The sequence below is a fragment of the Schistocerca cancellata genome, chromosome 7, assembly GCF_023864275.1.
Source record: "Schistocerca cancellata isolate TAMUIC-IGC-003103 chromosome 7, iqSchCanc2.1, whole genome shotgun sequence".
In the NCBI taxonomy this organism is placed as follows: domain Eukaryota; kingdom Metazoa; phylum Arthropoda; class Insecta; order Orthoptera; family Acrididae; genus Schistocerca; species Schistocerca cancellata.
Genome location: NC_064632.1, coordinates 279,754,017 through 279,777,710, shown reverse-complemented (window position 1 = coordinate 279,777,710; position 23,694 = coordinate 279,754,017). Strand labels below are relative to the sequence as shown.

At 40.5% G+C, this 23,694-nt stretch overlaps 1 protein-coding gene across 1 annotated transcript in view; it reads right to left on the bottom strand.

Annotated features, from left to right (window-relative positions):
* LOC126092451 (TBC1 domain family member 23) overlaps positions 1-23,694 on the bottom strand; it is a 251,795-nt gene that overhangs the window by 174,522 nt on the left and 53,579 nt on the right. The window contains exon 3 of the mRNA XM_049908052.1: positions 3,657-3,861. Within this exon, the coding sequence (XP_049764009.1) occupies positions 3,657-3,861 (205 nt within the window). The remainder of the gene's footprint in view (positions 1-3,656; positions 3,862-23,694) is intronic.

The window sequence follows — 23,694 nt, the reverse complement described above, 5'->3', positions numbered from 1 at the left end:
AAGGAATGCAGTATGTACCTGGAAAGAAGTCTGTGAAGCAGCGTTCCAAGAACTCAAGATGCAATTGCTGAAAACCAAATGTGTACCATCCAGACTTTACAAAGCTTTTCTTTATGTCACAGAATGTGTGTGTGTGTGGGGGGGCAGGGGGGGGGGGCAGGGGGGGGGGGGTCAGGTTCAACATCATACCATGTCAATTACAAGTAGGATGTTGACAGTGGTGGAGTGCAATTACTGTGTGGCTGAGCAGGAGGTGCTGGCCATCATGTATGGGTTTTAGAAGTTTAAAAATTACTTAACGGAAACCTACAATAATTTTGACGGATCATAAAGCGCTTAGCTTTTCTCTTCTGCCTTAGATATCCAAGATTAGCAAGGTGGGCCATGTACCTGCAGCAATTTTGACATGTAGGCAGCGCATGTGCTATCCCACTTATCTGCAGACGGGGAAAGGCTGAGCAGGGGAACAGTTCGGAAGAGCTAAAAGTCTTGTTTATGAAAAGCACCCAGCACAAAGCCACAATTTGGTGAGACATTCATACGGAACGGAACAGGAATGACCACCTGAAGTATGTGAAGCACTTCGGGCTTGTGTAAACAGCCTAAGGTGAATTATCTTATAATATACAAGGTATAATCTTTAGATGAAGAATGAAAGATCAGGGAGATTAGGAATTGTATCTTCCGAGTCAACATGTACATGCTCTGAGTGACCTGATTCACGAAATCTATGACCATTCAATGCTCATGTGTGGTCTGGCATTGTCATGTTGAAGCATTGGGTGCTCCAGGTGTGGACAAACTCTTCAAATTTGAAAATCAATTGTAGCACAATAGACACAGTCATGTTACACATCACAATGTTACACGCTACAATCTGGAGAACTCTGCTGGCAGAGGACTGAAAATATGTAGACATCTAGAATATTAACTTCATTTAAAAAGCTTTAAGAGTTTTCACATAAAAAATTTGGAGGCCTTCTTTGCAGTACATCCTCTCATAAATTTGTATTCAATGGAGATTCTAAATATGAACTGCCCTTAAGGATGGATAATGAAGATGCAACACTTTTAGCCTTATAGGCCTAGTGGGGCGAATCCCAGTGCCTTTGTAACTGTCACTTCACGACAGACTGTTTAGTGTGTTTAGATGTCCACCTGCACAAGGAGTAAAACCAGAAAATTCACTAGTTACGCCCAAGTCAGTATATGCAAAGCTAAATTACAAGTGACTATCTTTTTCAAGAACACGTGGAGGCAGGTGAAGAAGTGCATCGCCATGCGTGATCAGTGTCAAAAAATATGAGCTTCCACTGTATCAATTCAGGGCCTATGTCAAAGTAGTCAGGTGGAAGCACTGAGGCAATTAATCACCATGGATCTCTTCTGTCCATTGTCCGTATCAAGAGTTGGTGCACATATATTTTTGTTATGTTAGATGCGTTCTCCAAGTATGTGCAGTTCTATCTGATAAGACACGTGAACACAAAAGTATAAATAGAGAAGGTGGAGAATGTTTATATTGTACAAGTTGGGAGCCAATTAAATTACTACCAGGCAATGTTCTGCCATTTACTTATACCAAGTTTGAAGTTATCTAGAGAGGAGCCAGGTTACGCATGTAAGGATTTCACCATACTTCCTACAGTGTAACTCCACTGAGGGGCTGATGAAAGAATCAAATCGGTTGTACTGGACTGTTTGTCACAGGTATAACACCACCTGGGCCAATTTTATTGAATGATTTGAGGATTTAATCAACAATCTATGGCACAAAGCCGCAATTTTCACACTGTGCAAATTAATATTTGGCTGGAAACCCACAAATATTATTGTGAAAGAAGTAGCTTTCCTGATGAGCCTGGTTCTCACACTCGACAAGATTGAGAAGATGGCCAAGGAGCGAATGTCAAGGAGGGCCAAGGAGAGACATGGCCAAGCCAAACATCTTTCCAGCCCGGTGAGTTGGCGATGGTCAAAATGAAACAGAGATTGATGAAAGTGTCCTGTGAAATCAAAAAGTTTTTACTAGTGTATCACGGACCATTGCTCGTGGAGAGTTCAACCCCATATCAATGTTTATCACTTAGCTTACACAAAGACCCAAAGTTCTTGGGTTAAGAAACATACTGGATCTGAAAAGATACATCCAGTGTCACATTAGGAAAGCTTAGGGGGGTTCCCATGCTTTGAGACGCTTCGCAGTTGGGCAACAGTACACGCCTCAGCTTTTCTTGTTCTATTCTCTTCCTTGAGCTATTTTCTTTCTTTCTAAAGAGGCTTTGAGAACCTGAGAAATTTCCATGGAATAACTGTTAGGGAAGTTATTGATACGTGGGAAGAAAGCATATGTAAAGGCCTTTACATATGTCTGCTTGTGTCTGTATATGTGCGGATGGATATCTGTGTGTGTGTGTGTGTGTGTGTGTGTGTGTGTGTGTACCTGTCCTTTTTTCCCTCTAAGGTAAGTCTTTCCGCTCCCGGGATTGGAATGACTCCTTACCCTCTCTCTCTTAAAACCCACATCCTTTCGTCTTTCCCTCTCCTTCCCTCTTTCCTGATGAAGCAACCATGGGTTGCGAAAGCTTGAATTTTGTGTGTGTGTTTGTGTTTGTTTGTGTCTCTATCAACATACCAATGCTTTCGTTTGGTAAGTTACATCATCTTTGTTTTCAGATATATGTACTATAAGATGACATATTTCCGTTTATGTCGGCAAACAGATGTAACCATGTACAATATTGTATTGTTTTTGTGCCATCTATGCACAGAGGTAAGGCATATTCCTGGTCACATGTACCAGTGCTGTATTACAATGTAAAGTGAAGCTGGCAGCTCAAGATACATAAATAACTTGGGTCACACAATATACATGTATCTGAGAGATTGTAGACAATTGATCTATAAATCAATGTCACCATTTTTGAAGTTATTACAGGACTTGAAAATGACTCAATGTTGCAAATGGCCGATTGCACAGATAATTTAGAGAACAGAGCCCACTTGGACCATGATTTCATTCTCAAAACACACTGAGGCTGTGGGCCCCCACAAAAATAAAATTTTAAAGTGTTGCTATTGCAGAGAGTGATTTGTTTAAGGACTTCTGTTGATCAGTTTCATGGCGCGCACACACACAATAGTGAATTACTGTATTGGTATTAGGTTACTACACTCAGACTGGAACTACAGAACTATTGCCGGGTGTAGTACGTAGCTACCTTTACTGTACTGAATTGAAGTGTATGCGGTCCAAATTGGCCATAAACAGTAGTTCAGAGAGTATAAAAGTGGTATTACAGTGTTTGAAGTTCAAGTTTTAGTGTGGACTACATTACTGACAACACCATACTATCACCACCAAAACTTCAGCCAGTTTTTAATGGAGGCCTTGGCTTCTGAGGACATTGGAACAAGTAAATCGGGGGAAGGCTACAATATGGATTACACAAAATTACTATAAATTTCTGAATGGTTAAGCGATGGAAGAACGAAATCTTGATTTCATTGAATACACGCAGTACAACACACACTAAACACAAACAATGTAACTAATTTTATGTCCTTTCTTCCATTATATAGTATATGTCCTTGCTTCCATTACAAAGATAAAAATTTAGGACAAAGCCTTTGCAACATCATGGATAAGAATATACCTTGGTACATATCTTGTAAGGATAGCTTCAAATAAATTATAAGTCTCTGCTCGAGGTAACTTCAGCGACAGCAAGGGCAGAAGCATTTCAACCCAGCCACAACCTTTCTCATATTCCAGACCATGGCTCTTGCAGTAAAATGTCAGGATTGACTCCAGATCTGACACAACGGATACCTTGTCCTCATCTTCATTGCCAAGTTTATCTACAAAAAATAAAAAGTCATTACTTGTAATAAGAGATTTCCTGATTGAAAGACAATAAGCTTTGTTTTAATAGTAATAAAAATATTAAAAAAGTGGATGTCTTTACTGCATCACACACAAATTACTTAATAGTGGAAGTTCAGCTGCATCAGCTGTGATGACATAAGCAATTTACATAAAAGTCCATCATCAATATCACATGTGTAAAGAACTGAGCAGCTTAGTACAGCGACGCTGCTTTTAAACTAAAGATTAATATATGTTGAAATGTGGAGTTTGACAACACCAGCCTCAGAAACAAATAACAGAATTCCAATGCACAAAACTGAAAATGACATTTTCTTCAAAAATAATAATTAAGAAAGACAGTATCAGCCACAAATAATTACACAGGTCAGCAAAAAAATATTTTTTGAAATTTGTTTGAAATTTGATAACTGACTTTTATGTACTTTTCAGCACTGATTTCAAAAATGCAATTCTTTTTTTCCTATCACATCAGGTTTTCTCTCACAAAAGGGAGTATTTTTGGGTATAATAACAAAATTTAAGCAATTTACATTTTTTCCAACGTTATAAAACTTTATTTTATTTATAAATCATGTTCTAAACTACATTTCCAGTACACTTCCATTTCTCTTTAAGCTTATCAGTCCTTATAATAACACTTTCGCTTTCTGTCGAAGCTTCTTTTATTGCTTTTCCGGCTGTGGACTTGTTGAGGATCATCTCTTTTTATCATCCAGCAGTAGTCTGCTATCATGTTGACATTCCATCTTCCTTCTTTCCATTTCTTTGATGTCTTGGTGGAATCTTTCACTCTGCTCTTCACTTACATCACCAAGGTTTGCAGGGAAGTAGTCAAGATGTGAGTGGAGAAAATGAACTTTAATGCTACAACCCAGCTTCTTAAAGTTGCCGAGCATGTCTACAACAACTGTCTTGTAGTTTGAATCTCTTTTGTTTCCTAGGAAACCAGTAACAACTAATTTAACAGATGTCAATGCTGCCTTTTCTTTTGTTTCCATTTTGTCCACAAAGTTGGGATCTGTCATTAGTTTTCTAGTGTCTGGTCTGACAAAGATTCCTTCCTTTAGCTTTGCCTTGGATAAACCAGGAAACTGTCCACAAAGATATCTGAAACAGTCCCCTTCTTTTGGCAATGCCTTAACAAATTGTTTCATCAGCCCCAACTCAATGTGAAGTGGTGGAAGTAGCACCTTTTTGGATCCACAAGGCTTTTCCTCTCAACATTTTTAACTCCTACCTGTAAGGTTTTTCTCAAGCTCCAAGCTTTTTTATGTAGTTTTGCTTTCTGTCTCTACTGTCCCATTCACAGAGAGAGCAAGGGAACTTTGTATAGCCACTTTGTTGTCCAAGCAGCATTGAAATCACTTTTATATCACCAAATAGTGTCCATTTGTGGTCTGAATAGCAGAGTTTGCTAAAAATCATTTCCAGGTTTTCATAACATTCTTTTAAGTGAACCAAGCGTCTAACTGATACAGAAGCATACTTATTGCCATTGAGTAGAAGTACTGCTTTAAGGCTTCTTTTTGAAGAATCAAGTCTCCACTCATCATGAGCATATTCTATTTTGAAACGCACCATAAGTCCAGGAACATCACTGTAAAACACCAGGTCACCTTTTTGAGCGAATAAAGATACAAACTCCTTTTCCCTCAATTGATACCAAGAAAAGGATGTACCTGGAGCCAACATATGTTTATCTTTCAATCTAGATCCTCAGCCGATTCTTTAGAAAGGCCTATGTCTCTAACTAAATTGTTCAGTTCAGATTGTGAGAATGAAATGGGATCGGTTGTGCCAGGATCGTAGCAATCTCTGTCTTCTCACTATCACGTTGCTGATCCAATGGCTCGTAATCATCTATATCATCCAAAGAACGTGGAGGAGAGTGTATTGGTACTTCAGGTCCATGAGGAACAAGGCGAATGTCTGATTGAGTGTTAGGGTAAGTAATATCCTTTTTGTTTTTCGAACTGAAACCTCATACATTGCAAGAACAAAAATAGTAGTCATCACTATTATTTTTGGGCTCCCTCCAAACCACTGGTATTCCAAAACGTAAGCACTGCTTTTTACGTTGAAACCATTGCCTCAGTTCTTCAACACACACTGAACAGACTTCGTGTGGGACACAAGGCTTATCTTGATCACCTAACTTTATACAAATGATATGGTTATAATAGAAGGAAACATTCCACGAAGGAAAAATATACCTAAAAACAAAGATGATGTGACTTACCAAATGAAAGTGCTGGCAAGTCGATAGACACACAAACGAACACAAACATACACACAAAATTCAAGCTTTCGCAACAAACTGTTGCCTCATCAGGAAAGAGGGAAGGAGAGGGAAAGACAAAAGGATGTGGGTTTTAAGGGAGAGGGTAAGGAGTCATTCCAGTCCCGGGAGCGGAAAGACTTGCCTTAGGGGGAAAAAAGGACGGGTATACACTCGCACACACACACATATCCATCCATACATATACAGACACAAGCAGACATATTTAAAGACCAAATATGTCTGTCTGTCTTTAAATATGTCTGCTTGTGTCTGTATATGTGTGGATGGATATGTGTGTGTGTGTGTGCGCGAGTGTATACCCGTCCTTTTTTCCCCCTAAGGCAAGTCTTTCCGCTCCCGGGACTGGAATGACTCCTTACCCTCTCCCTTAAAACCCACATCCTTTTGTCTTTCCCTCTCCTTCCCTCTTTCCTGATGAGGCAACAGTTTGTTGCGAAAGCTTGAATTTTGTGTGTATGTTTGTGTTCGTTTGTGTGTCTATCGACCTGCCAGCACTTTCATTTGGTAAGTCACATCATCTTTATACAAAAATAGGCGAAATATGCTTTTCAACAAAATCGGAAATTTTTCCTCATTGCTTTTTAATGGTATAGTTACTACAAATGTAGTAGAAGCAGTCTGGCGAGTTTATACATCCTCTGGTAGCCACTGTCCATTGTCCATAAAACAACTTCAAAACACAAGAAAACTACTTTAAAGCACTAATAACAACAACACATGAACAGCACAGAGTGAAGAGGTACTGTGAACTGAAGGACAATAGCAGAAGCCCACTGCTTGGTGATGGCGGGGGAAGGGGCAGCGCAACAGACAGGCACTGACATGAAAATACTGCTGGTTTCTCCTAATTACTCTTTATTTTACATATATCTAGTACAAAGATGGCTAAATAACACTGTATGGAGATCCTAAAAACCAAAATTCACTCTCACTAGAGTACTGAAATATTTTAAAAAGCTAAAACTAGAAAAGCAATGTGTGAAATAACTGTATGTGATGCAATTTTTTCACTGTTTTTCCCGAAATCAGCGTTGAAAACACTATAAAAATCACTTAATAAATTTGAAACAATTTTTATGTATCAGGCCTGTGTTACCTAACGTCAAACAACGAAAACAGTCCTAAAAGTGTTACAATGTGGCTCAACACTCCAATCATGTTTCAAGCACCGACAGATGGGATCCAAAAACATACCACCTATTTTTGACAAAATTATCTTTTTTTACACATACGAATTTAACAGGTTGGCACATTACGTACATGAAGATGAAGTCTTTGTGCCTTGAAATTGATTGTAAAACAAGATGTCACAGGGAAAAAATAATAATCATAGAGAATTAATAGCTTTTATTCTATACAGCTGCAGCTTGTTGAGTGGAACGATTGCTTTTGAGAAGGAAAAAGAAAAAAAGGAAGAAAAAACCAGTTGTTTACTGAAATGTTTTTTGTTTATTTTCTTCTTTTGGCTCTGTTTTAGCTTTGAAAAACTGATTGTCTCTGTTGATAAGCAGTAGGATTTTTCCATCAGTGTTTTTCTGATTTAAGGATTTTCTTGGCATTATTGTTCTTTTACCACCCAATTTGATGATCATAAAGGTCTGCAGAACATTGATATTGAATGTGTAGCATGTAAGCCATGATTTAGCATATTGCAGAGCCCTTCATGGACATTCACAGCCACGACACCCACAATTAACTATGCTACAGGTAAAAGCAGTAAGCTGTTTAGAGTAAAAGTAAATCTGTAAATAATACTACTTGCATATTAGGGGAAGTCTGTCACAGTGGTCAAACATGTTGAGCAGCTTTATTTTTACGATCACTGTAGAGCCGAATGTGGACACTATATCATGGCAGTTGGCCACAAACATAAAAAAAAAGAGAACTTAGGCTGGGACTGCATGAGGGACTGTTTCCACAATGGAAGATGTACTGTGATGAGGGCAAGCTGCAGAATGAAATGTGTAAAACTTACTTTTCTCATAAAAAACCACTGTATGTTCCCTGCAACACTATCTATCTCAATCAATCTGATGGAAACTATTCAATAAAAAGCATTCTTTCTCACCTTTTATTTTCACTTCACAGCTTGATAATGAACTGGCTCTCTTTTCATTGTTATTCATACACTCCTGGAAATGGAAAAAAGAACACATTGACACCGGTGTGTCAGACCCACCGTACTTGCTCCGGACACTGCGAGAGGACTGTACAAGCAATGATCACACGCACGGCACAGCGGACACACCAGGAACCGCGGTGTTGGCCGTCGAATGGCGCTAGCTGCGCAGCATTTGTGCACCGCCGCCGTCAGTGTCAGCCAGTTTGCCGTGGCATACGGAGCTCCATCGCAGTCTTTAACACTGGTAGCATGCCGCGACAGCGTGGACGTGAACCGTATGTGCAGTTGACGGACTTTGAGCGAGGGCGTATAGTGGGCATGCGGGAGGCCGGGTGGACGTACCGCCGAATTGCTCAACACGTGGGGCGTGAGGTCTCCACAGTACATCGATGTTGTCGCCAGTGGTCGGCGGAAGGTGCACGTGCCCGTCGACCTGGGACCGGACCGCAGCGACGCACGGATGCACGCCAAGACCGTAGGATCCTACGCAGTGCCGTAGGGGACCGCACCGCCACTTCCCAGCAAATTAGGGACACTGTTGCTCCTGGGGTATCGGCGAGGACCATTCGCAACCGTCTCCATGAAGCTGGGCTACGGTCCCGCACACCGTTAGGCCGTCTTCCGCTCACGCCCCAACATCGTGCAGCCCGCCTCCAGTGGTGTCGCGACAGGCGTGAATGGAGGGACGAATGGAGACGTGTCGTCTTCAGCGATGAGAGTCACTTCTGCCTTGGTGCCAATGATGGTCGTATGCGTGTTTGGCGCTGTGCAGGTGAGCGCCACAATCAGGATTGCATACGACCGAGGCACACAGGGCCAACACCCGGCATCATGGTGTGGGGAGCGATCTCCTACACTGGCCGTATACCACTGGTGATCGTCGAGGGGACACTGAATAGTGCACGGTACATCCAAACCGTCATCGAACCCATCGTTCTACCATTCCTAGACCGGCAAGGGAACTTGCTGTTCCAACAGGACAATGCACGTCCGCATGTATCCCGTGCCACCCAATGTGCTCTAGAAGGTGTAAGTCAACTACCCTGGCCAGCAAGATCTCCGGATGTGTCCCCCATTGAGCATGTTTGGGACTGGATGAAGCGTCGTCTCACGCGGTCTGCACGTCCAGCACGAACGCTGGTCCAACTGAGGCGCCAGGTGGAAATGGCATGGCAAGCCGTTCCACAGGACTACATCCAGCATCTCTACGATCGTCTCCATGGGAGAATAGCAGCCTGCATTGCTGCGAAAGGTGGATATACACTGTACTAGTGCCGACATTGTGCATGCTCTGTTGCCTGTGTCTATGTGCCTGTGGTTCTGTCAGTGTGATCATGTGATGTATCTGACCCCAGGAATGTGTCAATAAAGTTTCCCCTTCCTGGGACAATGAATTCACGGTGTTCTTATTTCAATTTCCAGGAGTGTAGTTATAAGGATACTTTAAAAATAAGTAACCCATGGGTCTCTTTTCATTGTTGGTCATAGTTATAAGGATACTTCAAAAATAAGTAACCACTACGCATATTTCAAAAAGTTTACGGTGATCATTGTAGTCACTACCCAGTTTATATCTGGTGCAGTTGAAGTCATACACTGCTGGTATGAAATGTAGCTAAAATATTGAAGTGTGTTTTTTTAGAATTATAAGGACAATCATATCTTTTCTAGTCTCGTGTAAATAGGTGACTTTTTTTTCCTTGTCTGCACTAACCGTTTCATTCATAAAAACATTCAGTAGGCTAAATGTTTTTGTTTACATTTTGTAGAATGAATGGCATGTGTTCTAATGAGCAAAGTATGTGAAATTGGAGTTTGCTATTGATATTACTAAAGCATTCTGTGTTCTGTATAATTATACATGCAAGAAAGATGGTCACCAACTGTGAAAACATCTGAATCTGCACAAATGTGGATGAAAGAAAAATAATTGTGCCAGCAATATGAAATAGCCAAGAACTGGATAACTATTCTGTATATGAGGCTGCTGAAGCGCCTTTAAGGGCAGCAAAATCTGAGGTTTTAATAATACGGAATAAAAGCTGTAGTAGGCATTTCCCTGAACATGAACAATTTTGTTACTTTCATTGTTCTATCTGAATTGTTCTTTCAGTTGTTCCACCCGTATATTCTTCTGTGACATAATAAAACTATTCTGCTACTGTCAACTAATAAAACTATTCTGCTACTGTCAACTAATAAAACTATTCTGCTACTGTCAACTCTTTTCTTGCATTATATAGACCGTTTTAGTATAGTGCTTACTGAATGTGGTTTGTTTTACGTTGTATTTTTATTAATTTAAGCATCACTCTTCACAATAAAGTAATTGTCCAAGGCGATCATGTGACTTAATTTCTTGTAATGCAAAGGAATCAAAACCATTGTCCTCAGTTGTTCATGAAATGAGCATGGAACAGTATCCTTTGTCACATCTTGTAAGAAATTATAATGCATGCTGCCACTGATAGAATGAAGTGATTCTGACTGACTGAGCTACCTGAGCACAACTCACGACTCGCCCTCTCAGCTTCACTTCCGCCAGTACCTTGTCTCCCACCTTCCAAACTTCACAGTTCCTTACACACTTTGCAAGACGAGCACTACTAGAAGAAAGGATACTGCAGAGATATGGTTTAGTCACAGCCTGGGGGACTGTGTCAAGAACATATTTTCACCTTGCAAGGGAGGTGCCCCGATTTGAAACTTTGAGGAATGCTAGTCCCACAAAGAATGCAGGAGAAATTCTATGAAATTCGGAAGATCAAGTTTGAGTCACAATCTGCACACAGTTTTAATCTGCCACAGTTATCCTTAGTTGCATGGCAAATAAAACTCATTCCTGGACTCTATCATAACAGCAATTTAATTAGCCTATTTGCTAGATTGTGTCACAAGAAGCATGGTGTAACATGTCAACGAAAGGAGAAATGCAGAAGTTTCTCAAAAACCTGTCACTGTTGTTGATTCTCTGAATAAAAATGCATAGCATGTTTGGGGAAACATGTTACCAATTCCGTTGCAATTCTGAGTTACTATAATAATGAAAGGACGAAAAGAAATATTTACCAACAGATTTTTCTCTCTCTGCAAACTCGAGAAGTAATTTACAGCAAATGTACTATAACCATCCCTTCCTTTTTCTACCTTTGAATTTGCCCATATTTATGCCCCAAATACAAGGCCTTTTTCCAACCTCCACTATTAAAATTCCTCTGTCCTATTGGTCTATATCTAGATGACACATTGTCAAACACAAACACAGAACAGAGAACACAATATTGCCTGTGTCAGATGGAATTCCTCTCTCAGTGCTGATTGCCATTAGCTGCCCCCATTGGCACACCAGCCACACCACCCGTATGAGCTGTCAAGTAGTGATGGGACAACTGACTGTTTTCATCAACCAACTGACCAGTCAAATGTTTTTTCAGTCGAATGAAACAACCGAATGGAAATAATCTCTATGGCCATGTCTGCTATATAAATGTTTTCGCTCACTCACCGGGCTTAAGCAGTTTCACTCATGCGAGACAACAGACTGACAAGTTTCTGCTGACTGTGGCCAATATACGAGTGTTTGTTTTCACTCACTTGCCTGGTTTGAGTGGTTTCAGTCAATGTAAGACAATCAACTGACACAAGTATCCATCAGTTACGCCAGTTATATGAATGTTTTCACTCAGTCTTGTGTCTGAGTGATTTCACTCCCATGCTTCTTCACCCTATTCCGTAGTGGCAACGGTCGTAGTGGCACCACTGCTGTAACCTCCTCATACCGCTGCCAGTGTCAGGGTTGCAACTGGTGCCAGGAGGTGGCACGGAGGCCGGCTCGAGTGCAGTGCTGCTGGGACCTGGAACAGCAGTGATTGGCCACCACCTCCTGCCATCTCCCACCCTTGTCCTGGCAGCAGCAGGATGCTAACATGGAGTGTACGGGACTCTCAGAGGCTAGACTTTTTATAATTAATGGCCATCACACACCTTTTCAGTGAAACGGAATGCAAACAGTAACAATAATCTGGCATGTATCCTTTCTTCTTCAGGTACCTCTAACAGAATTTTTATGCTTGCTTAACTCTGTACTTCCAATGAAGCTTTACTAGTTATGTATTGTTAATTGCACCTTCAACAATTTAATGCACAGCAGTCTTTGTATCAGTTTTAAATGGTGAAAAGAAGAATTAGTCTTCCAGCCATAATTAAATTAGTATATATATTGCTTATTTTAACTTTGGCATACCCACTGAGATATCTTCACGTACACCTGGGGTGGGGCTACCCTCTGGGGGTGTATGTACCAGTTTGTATTGTATACTACTGCTTTACTTCGTCTATTGAAAGCATTAACGATTGGTTTCACGCAGGAGAATAACTGAACAATTAGGCAAGTAACTCACTAAAGAGTGGTTTCAGCTGAACGAATGAATGAAGACATACTTCAACAGACAGAAAAACAAAAGACTGCTTTCAGTTGAAAAGAAAGTACACAAAACACCTCCGGATTGTGTAGACTGTTTTCATTCTGTTGCTCCCACGAACTGGTTTCACTCAAAGGAAATGAATGTATAATAATCCAAATGATATGTAAGCTACAACTGACCGATTCGCTAGTTTCCATTCAGTTGCTCCCATAAACTTGTTTCACCCAAAAGAATGAATGAATAATTCAATCGATTCATAAAGCTACAACTTAATAAGTCAATAGTTTTCCAACAACCAACTGAACCGATTGTTTTCATTTGACTGTTCTCAACACTACTGCCAAGTTGATTCTAGTGTCCCATATCACTGTGACTGCCATCACATGATTTCTGCCTCATTATAGGCAATGTGGCTGGCAGGCAGCGAAATTCTGGAATGGTAGACATTGCACCCCATGTGAGCTGCTGTTGCTACCCCATATGCCATAGCTGTGCATCCATTTACCATGCACCTGAAATTCCACAAACATTCTATTCACCTGAACCCAACCTTAGAGGACCCTCAAAGATAAAGATTATGTCCTGAAAAAACTGGAATGTATTTTCATTTAAAAGGTAATAAGATAATCACAAAAAAGGGAATGTAAAATACAATGAGGTGCAAACAATAATTCTTAGACCTTTGTTAACAGGTGTTACCAAACAGAACATTTGTAACAGGTTATTTACATTGATCATATTATTGCACTCAAGATGTGCAGAAATTAATTTTACCAACACTCGTGTTATTTGATATTATTAATAAAATTTATCAATGAAACAGAAGGAGTTGGCTGCCAATAACTCTTTTATGCTCCTCTAAGCTAGGCCTTACTAAGCTTTAATTCTTCATGGTTGTGAGCAAGTTATTGTAAATGTCTCTCTCTAAATAATGGTCACCTTCCTTAACTATAGTAAGCGACTTTAAATCTTTATACATTACTTATGACAAATTTCTTTAAGGAATAAGTATATTGGGGAGCAGTAGTTAGTATCCCCAGTTCATTGACCAAGCGCTGCAGAATGTACTCGAGTTTGCATCACAAATAATTTGCATTACACACTTTTGGACTTTGGCTTGATGAATTACCCTAAAAAATGATCCGTTATGACATTATGGAATGAGAAAGTGAAGTAAGCTTGGTTTTGTGTTTTTTATGTCACCCATGTCTGACAACATTCGCACTGCAAATTATAACTTGTTTAAGCACTTCAACAGTTATATGGTATGCTGAATTTATCATCAAGTTGTAATATCAAAAATTTAACACAGTCAACCTCTTCTATTGCTTGTTGTCACATCTACTTCTACATCCATACTCTGCAAACCATGTGCAGTGCACGGCAAAGTGACTTCCCGTTAAATGGAGTACGGGAAGAATGACTGCATTAATGTGTGTGTGGGCACTGTAATTAGTGTCAACAAATATTTGTGGTCCTTACGAGCGTGATATGGAAGGGGCTGTAGCATATTCCTAGATTCATCGACTAAAGCCAGTTCTTGAAACTTTGTTAAGTAGGCTTTCATGTAATAGTTTGCAACTGTCTTCCAGCGTCTACCAGTTCAATTTTTTCAGTGTCTCTGTGATCGCCTCTCACGGGTCAGACAAACCCATGACTATTTGAGCTGTCCTACACTGTAGAAGTTCAATATCCCTCACTAGCAGCGCTGCTGATAACCAGGACTGGGCCAAGGGCAAGATGTGTTATTGGGCCCCATCTCTAAATACAGCAACCCAGTTTTATCGTTATTTTAAAGAAGTAGAGATGAATTATGGGTGGGTCCACCTTTTTGCAAGCACACAAAATACTGTTGTGTTTTAACACCAAAGAGGTGGACCCATCATTAAACCATCGTTATTTTCTGCAAGCACACAAAACAGCAATGTGATCATTTTAAAGGGGGACTGACATGATTTAAACTTAACAGAATTTGAGGAATATTGGAGAAACACAAAAAATACTAACCAGGATGAAATATACAATAAATACAATTTCTTACTAGACACTAAATATATCTTCGCAATTGCAATCAGTCCATGTACAGCAGCGCGCAGTACCAATATGTTCTAAAAAGCTGCATGCGAAAATGCCGTTTTTCACGGTGTCGTATCTCTGGTTCTACTGATCACACAGATAAGGGGTCAACTGTTTTGGCTAGCTCTTGGCCCAGCAACCATTTGTATGCCTATAGGAAGAACTAGCATACGGTAGCTTCCCTATAGCCAGGGTCAAAATTTAGACAATACATATACTTTCTCCAACCCAGGCAAATTGGTCAGTTCTTTTGCATTAGGTGTGGTATAGGATGGACATTAGGTGTCTCATGAAAGCACCATTTGTGCATGGGCGATAGCTGACAAAACACCAAGAAAACCACAATTTTTGGGTTCAAAAAGTACCAATTGTGAGGCTGGCCACATTCAGAGTTTCTACTCATGGCAGATCATCAAAAATTTTACCACGTGTTCGGAAGGTGATATTCTCATGCATCTTCGAAACTTTTTTTGATATTATTATCTGTTACCTATAGTCAGACGTTGGAAGTTACAGTACCTATGGAGAAAATTGCAAAAAGCAATTTTTAGTTGTTTTGTGCACAGTGGTTTGCAATTATCTACATAACCAACCATAGTAAATGGCTCAAATTTTAACTGTGCATTCTTCAGACATTCAGTTAGAAATGCCATTTTGCCAGTTTTTGAATATCTGTGCCCACTATTAAGATATACCTGAAAACCATGATTTTTGGGTGCAAAAGCACCAAGCTCGGGGATCACCACTTCTATAATTTCTGAAACTCCCTGGCAGATTAAAAGTGTGTGCCCGACCGAGACTCAAACTCGGGACCTTTGCCTTTCGCGGGCAAGTGCTCTACCATCTGAGCTACCGAAGCACAACTCACGCCTTGTCTCACAGCTTCACTTCTGCCAGTATCTCGTCTCCTACCTTCCAAATTTTACAGAAGCTCTCCTGCGAACCTTGCAGAACTAGCACTCCTGAAAGAAAGGATACTGCGGAGACATGGCTTAGCCACAGCCTGGAGGACGTTTCCAGAATGAGATTTTCACTCTGCAGCGGAGTGTGCGCTGATATGAAACTTCCTGGCAGATTAAAACTGTGTGCCCAACCGAGACTCGAACTCGGGACCTTTGCCTTTCGAGGGCAGGAGACGAGATACTGGCAGAAGTGAAGCTGTGAGACCGGGCGTGAGTCGTGCTTCGGTAGCTCAGATGGTAGAGCACTTGCCCCCGAAAGGCAAAGGTCCCGAGTTCGAGTCTCGGTCGGGCACACAGTTTTAATCTGCCGGGAAGTTTCATATCAGCGCACACACCACTGCAGAGTGAAAATCTCATTCTACAATTTCTATTAATGGCAGATTATTGAAAATTTCACCATACGTTCTTAAGATGATATTCTCAGACAACTTCGAAACTTTTTCCAGTATCCTTATCTGTTACCAAGATCCATCAGTTCAAAGTTGTTATACTTATGCAATAAAATATAACATAATATGTAATCTGCATTGTAAAGATAATTTTAACTGACATTGTGAACATATGGCAAAGGTTCTAGGGTCATCGCAAGGGTTCTGGCATAACCAAACTATATTGTTTTTCACCAATGAAATTATATAATGCATTGTATCTGTATAATGGGTACGTCTTTCCTATATTAATATGCCCACAGTGGGGCTGAAATTAACAAAATATGGGCTAAAAAGGATCTTAATATGCCTGAAAAGAATTTAATTTGACTTTCAAAAATTATGTGAAAATGGAGTGACTGCAAATTCAGTAAAAGATTTCTCATAACATTTTTAATCTATTGTTGTTTGTTGTTGTGGTCTTCAGTCCTGAGACTGGTTTGATGCAGCTCTCCATGCTACTCTATCCTGTGCAAGCTTCTTCATCTCCCAGTATCTACTGCAACCTACATCCTTCTGAATCTGCTTAGTGTATTCATCTCTTGGTCTCCCTCTACGATTTTTACCCTCCACACTGCCCTCCAATGCTAAATTTGTGATCCCTTGATGCCTCAAAACATGTCCTACCAACCGATCCCTTCTTCTAGTCAAGTTGTGCCACAAACTTCTCTTCTCCCCAATCCTATTCAATACCTCCTCATTAGTTACGTGATCTACCCACCTTATCTTCAGCATTCTTCTGTAGCACCACATTTCGAAAGCTTCTATTCTCTTCTTGTCCAAACTAGTTATCGTCCATGTTTCACTTCCATACATGGCTACACTCCATACAAATACTTTCAGAAACGACTTCCTGACACTTAAATCTATACTCGATGTTAACAAATTCCTCTTCTTGAGAAACGCTTTCCTTGCCATTGCCAGTCTACATTTTATATCCTCTCTACTTCGACCATCATCGGTTATTTTACTCCCTAAATAGCAAAACTCCTTTACTACTTTAAGTGTCTCATTTCCTAATCTAATTCCCTCAGCATCACCCGACTTAATTTGACTACATTCCATTATCCTCGTTTTGCTTTTGTTGATGTTCATCTTATATCCTCCTTTCAAGACACTGTCCATTCCGTTCAACTGCTCTTCCAAGTCCTTTGCTGTCTCTGACAGAATTACAATGTCATCGGCGAACCTCAAAGTTTTTACTTCTTCTCCATGAATTTTAATACCTACTCCGAATTTTTCTTTTGTTTCCTTTACTGCTTGCTCAATATACAGATTGAATAACATCGGGGAGAGGCTACAACCCTGTCTTACTCCTTTCCCAACCACTGCTTCCCTTTCATGCCCCTCGACTCTTATAACTGCCATCTGGTTTCTGTACAAACTGTAAATAGCCTTTCGCTCCCTGTATTTTACCCCTGCCACCTTCAGAATTTGAAAGAGAGTATTCCAGTTAACATTGTCGAAAGCTTTCTCTAAGTCTACAAATGCTAGAAACGTAGGTTTGCCTTTTCTTAATCTTTCTTCTAAGATAAGTCGTAAGGTCAGTATTGCCTCACGTGTTCCAACATTTCTACGGAATCCAAACTGATCTTCCCCGAGGTCGGCTTCTACCAGTTTTTCCATTCGTCTGTAAAGAATTCGCGTTAGTATTTTGCAGCTGTGACTTATTAAACTGATAGTTCGGTAATTTTCACATCTGTCAACACCTGCTTTCTTTGGGATTGGAATTATTATATTCTTCTTGAAGTCTGAGGGTATTTCGCCTGTCTCATACATCGTGCTCACCAGATGGTAGAGTTTTGTCATGACTGGCTCTCCCGAGGCCATCAGTAGTTCAAATGGAATGTTGTCTACTCCCGGGGCCTTGTTTCGACTCAGGTCTTTCAGTGCTCTGTCAAACTCTTCACGCAGTATCTTATCTCCCATTTCGTCTTCATCTACATCCTCATTATGACATAATATGTAAGTGTGTTGAAGCTTATAAATAAATAAACTGTCAAATTCTACTCATCTATAGGATTCATTTTATATAAGCTGCAGACACTATTGTAGCAGGGAAAAGAATGGAACTAGCACAAAAAAGATCCTGTCAGAGCACAAAAAGGTGAATATGTTCATCTTGAAAAGATTGACAGAAAAGTGGGGAGTCAACGGAAAAGTGGGAAGCCAATGGAAAAGTGGGAAGCCAATGGAAAAGTGGTGAGCCAGCTGCCTAAATCCTCATTCTGCGTTCCTTGCCTAAAATTTTGGCATGTGAACATATTAACACTTCTTTGAGCTACAGGAAAACAGCAGAAACAGTGAAAGAGAGAGGAGACAGTATCAATGGGGCAGAAAAAGAGAGAAGACAACGATGATAGGAGAAAGTGTCAGTGAAAGGGAAAGTGAGATGAATGAAGGCAGTAGCAGTGACTGCCAAAGGGAGAAGAGATACTGGTTGTCATTGAGAGACTGTCAGTAAATGAGAGAGAGAGAGAGAGAGAGAGAGAGAGAGAGAGAGAGAGAGAGAGAGAGAGATGCATGGAGGTAGAAGCAACAAAAGGAGAAGAGAGGGAGACAGTTGAAATGAAAGACAGATGAGTGGACACCATAAATAGACTTGGAGGGGGAAGGGAGGGAGTGGGGGGCGGGGCATCTCGACCCTCCCAGACCAGTGAACTTTAACATGTAGGTATATAGGGCAAGTTGCACTTTGGACGAAATTTTAAACACATGGGTACATGTGAAATTCAGCTGCCGAGGTGGAGACTGGCAGTGAGAATGAAAGACAAAAGGCATAGTGTAAGTGAGAGAGGAGACAGTGGGAGTGAGCTGTACTGCAACTCAATGGAAGAAAAAGGAGACAGTGGGAAATAGACATATAGAGACAGTGGCAGTGAGAGGGGGCTGTTAACTATCAAGGCTTCAGTATGAACTACTGGATCAATACATTTAGAGCGTGTACATTAAAAGAGCAATAACACACTTGCATGTCAAAATTGTTGGTGAGAAAGGCTTTTCTGTCAAGAGTCTTTTCAGGAGGTACAAATTCACCTTTTTGTCCTCTGACAGGAGCATTTTTCCACTGGTTTATACAACGGCACTCTATGTTGCACGAGGCACTGCAATCAGAATTCAAGCGAATTAATAGTTGTTATGGTGTAATCCCCCCCCCCCTCCCCCCATGAACCATAGACCTTGTCGTTGGTGGGGAGGCTTGCGTGCCTCAACGATACAGATAGCCATACCGTAGATGCAACCACAACGGAGGGGTATCTGTTGAGAGGCCAGACAAACGTGTGGTTCCTGAAGAGAGGCAGCAGCCTTTTCAGTAGTTGCAGGGGCAACAGTCTGGATGATTGACTGATCTGGCCTTGTAACACTAACCAAAACGGCCTTGCTGTGCTGGTACTGCGAACGGCTAAAAGCAAGGGGAAACTACAACCGTAATTTTTCCCGAGGGCATGCAGCTTTACTGTATGGTTAAATGATGATGGCGTCCTCTTGGGTAAAATATTCCAGAGGTAAAACAGTCCCCCATTCGGATCTCCGGGCGGGGACTACTCAAGAGGACGGCGTTATCAGGAGAAAGAAAACTGGCGTTCTGCGGATCGGAGCATGGAATGTCAAATCCCTTAATAGGGCAGGTAGGTTAGAAAAATTAAAAAGGGAAATGGATAGGTTAAAGTTAGATATAGTGGGAATTAGTGAAGTTCGGTGGCAGGAGGAACAAGACTTTTGGTCAGGTGAATACAGGGTTATAAATACAAAATCTAATAGGGGTAATGCAGGAGTAGATTTGATAATGAACAAAAAAAATTGGAGTGCGGGTAAGCTACTACCAACAGCATAGTGAACACATTATTGTGGCCAAGATAGATATGAAGCCCATGCCTACCACAGTAGTACAAGTTTATATGCCAACTAGCTCTGCAGATGATGAAGAAATTGATGAAATGTATGATGAGATAAAAGAAATTAATCAGGTAGTGAAGGGAGACGAAAATTTAATAGTCATGGGTGATTGGAATTCAAGAGTAGGAAAATGGATAGAGGAAAACATAGTGGGTGAATATGGATTGGGGGAGAGAAATGAAAGAGGAAGCCATCTGGTAGAATTTTGCACAGAGCATAACAATCATAACTAACACTTGGTTCAAGAATCATAAAAGAAGGTTGTATACATGGAAGAATCCTGGAGATACTAGAAGGTATCAGATAGATTATATAATGGTAAGACAGAGATTTAGGAACCAGGTTTTAAGTTGTAAGACATTTCCAGGGGCAAATGTGGGCTCTGACCACAATCCTTTGGTTATGAACTGTAGATTAAAACTGAAGAAACTGCAAAAAGGTGGGAATTTAAGGAGATGGGACCTGGATAAAATGACTAAACCAGAGGTTGCCCAGAGTTTCAGGGACAGCATAAGGGAACAATTGACAGGAATCGGGGAAAGAAATACAGCAGAAGAAGAATGGGTAGCTTTAAGGGATGAAGTAGTGAAGGCAGCAGAGGATCAAGTAGGTAAAAAGACAAGGGCTAGTAGAAACCCTTGGGTAACAGAAGAAATATTGAATTTAATTGATGAAAGGAGAAAATATAAAAATGCAGTAAATGAAGCAGACAAAAAGGAATACAAATATCTCAAAAATGAGATCAACGGGAAGTGGAAAATGGCTAAGCAGGGATGGCTAGAGGACAAATGTAAGGATGTAGAAGCTTATCTCACTAGGGGTAAGATAAATACTGCCTACAGGAAAATTAAAGAGACCTTTACAGAAAAGAGGGCCACTTGTATGAATATCAAGAGCTCAGATGGAAACCCAGTTCTTAGCAAAGAAGGGAAAGCAGAAAGGTGGAAGTAGTATATAGAGGGTCTATACAAGGGCGATGTACTTGAGGACAATATTATGGAAATGGAAGAGGATGTGATGAAGATGAAATGGGAGATACGATATTGCGTGAAGAGTTTGACAGAGCACTGAAAGACCTGAGTTGAAACAAGGCCCCCGGAGTAGACAACATTCCATTGGAACTACTGACGGCCTTGGGAGAGCCAGTCCTGACAAAACTCTATCATCGGGTGAGCAAGATGTATGAGACAGGTGAAATACCCTCCGACTTCAAGAAGAATATGATAATTCCAATCCCAAAGAAAGCAGATGTTGACAGATGTGAAAATTACCGAACTATCAGTTTAATAAGTCACAGCTGCAAAATACTAACCCGAGTTCTTTACAGACAAATGGAAAAACTGGTAGAAGCCAACCTCGGGGAAGATCAGTTTGGATTCCGTAGAAATGTTGGAACACGTGAGGCAATACTGACCCTACGACTTATCTTAGAAAATAGATTAAGGAAAGGCAAACCTACATTTCTAGCACTTGTAGACTTAGAGAAAGCTTTTGACAATGTTGACTGGAATACTCTCTTTCAAATTCTGAAGGTGGCAGGGGTAAAATACAGGGGGCGAAAGGCTATTTACAATTTGGACAGAAACCAGATGGCAGTTATAAAAGTCAAGGGGCATGAACGGGAAGCAGCGATTGGGAAGGGAATGAGACAGGGTTGTAGCCTCTCCCCGATGTTATTCAATCTGTATATTGAGCAAGCAGTAAAGGAAACAAAAGAAAAATTCGGAGTAGGTATTAAAATCCATGGAGAAGAATTAAAAACTTTGAGGTTCGCCGATGACATTGTAATTCTGTCAGAGACAGCAAAGGACTTGAAAGAGCAGTTGAACGGAATGGACAGTGTCTTGAAAGGAGGGTATATGATGAACACCAACAAAAGCAAAATGAGGATAATGGAATGTAGTCGAATCAAGTCGGGTGATGCTGAGGGAATTAGATTAGGAAATGAGACACTTAAAGTAGTAAAGGAGTTTTGCTATTTGGGGAGCAAAATAACTGATGATGGCCGAAGTAGAGAGGATATAAAATGTAGACTGGCAATGGCAAGGAAAGCGTTTCTGAAGAAGAGAAATTTGTTAACATTGAGTATAGATTTAAGTGTGAGGAAGTCGTTTCTGAAAGTATTTGTATGGAGTGTAGCCATGTATGGAAGTGAGACATGGACAATAAATAGTTTGGACAAGAAGAGCATAGAAGCTTTCGATATGTGGTGCTACAGAAAAATGCTGAAGATTAGATGGGTAGATCACATAACTAATGAGGAGGTATTGAATAGGATTGGGGAGGAGTTTGTGGCACAACTTGACAAGAAGAAGAGACCGGTTGGTAGGACATGCCCTGCGGCATCAAGGGATCACAAATTTAGCATTGGAGGGCAGCTTGAAGGGTAAAAATCGTAGAGGGCTACCAAGAGATGAATATACTAAACAGATTCAGAAGGATGTAGGTTGCAGTAAGTACTGGGAGATGAAGAAGCTTGCACAGGATAGAGTAGCATGGAGAGCTGCATCAAACCAGTCTCAGGACTGAAGACCACAACAACAACAACATGGTGTAATAGCTTGAATCAGAGCACACAATAGTATACACATGTGTATCATTGAGCCACTGTTAACAGTACTAGCTTTGTTAGCACGCTGGATGCAATTAAATGTGTTGCCTCTATCACATAATTTTTTTCCAAGTGCATTTTCTGCATCCGCATTTCTGATTTCCACACACATTTTCAATCTGTATTACAGTAGATTGCAGTGGCAAGAAGTTTAACCAACATTTATAAATACACTTACAATTTCAAAATGGTTCTGAGCACTATGGGACTTAACATCTGTGGTCATCAGTCCCCTAGAACTTAGAACTACTTAAACCTAACTAACCTAAGGACATCACACACATCCATGCCCGAGGCAGGATTCGAACCTGCGACCGTAGCAGTCGCGTGGTTCCGGACTGAGCGCCTGAACCGCTAGACCACCGCGGCCGGCACTTACAATTTCATTTGTATTTAATAATAATAATTTCACAGAAAGATAACAGTTATTACCACACCTGCTTGATGTGCCCTTGTTAATAAAATGCTCTAACTTTCACACTTATTTTGCAATGAGGTCCTTCTAGAACTTTGATTAGAATAAATAGTTTCCTTCATCCCAGCACAAGTTCAAAATAACACATTATTGGACATTGCTTCATTAAGAAAACTGTTTAATTTCAAAGCCTCTATTATTTCAGGATCTAGTGTAGCTATTATGACACACCTTGAATAATGTTCTATTACCATCAGAATTACAAAAAAGACAAAAAAAATCATTACACACCACATCTCCTGTTTCTCACTGCGGCTCTGAAAGGACTAACACAGCAATAAGATAAATCATGATTGAGTATAGAGATTAAACATATCAAGAAAGAATACTAGTGCCCTGATGCTTTCAAGGCGTAAGAGGCTGAAATATTAGTAATAAATTGGTTTAAAAAGAAGTAATGAAGACAGTTATTAGGAGCCCAGGACCACCACAGCTAGGGAACTGGAAGATAGCTCAACCATGACCTACATGGGAAAGGAGAAAATTGATATGACTGACAAAATTA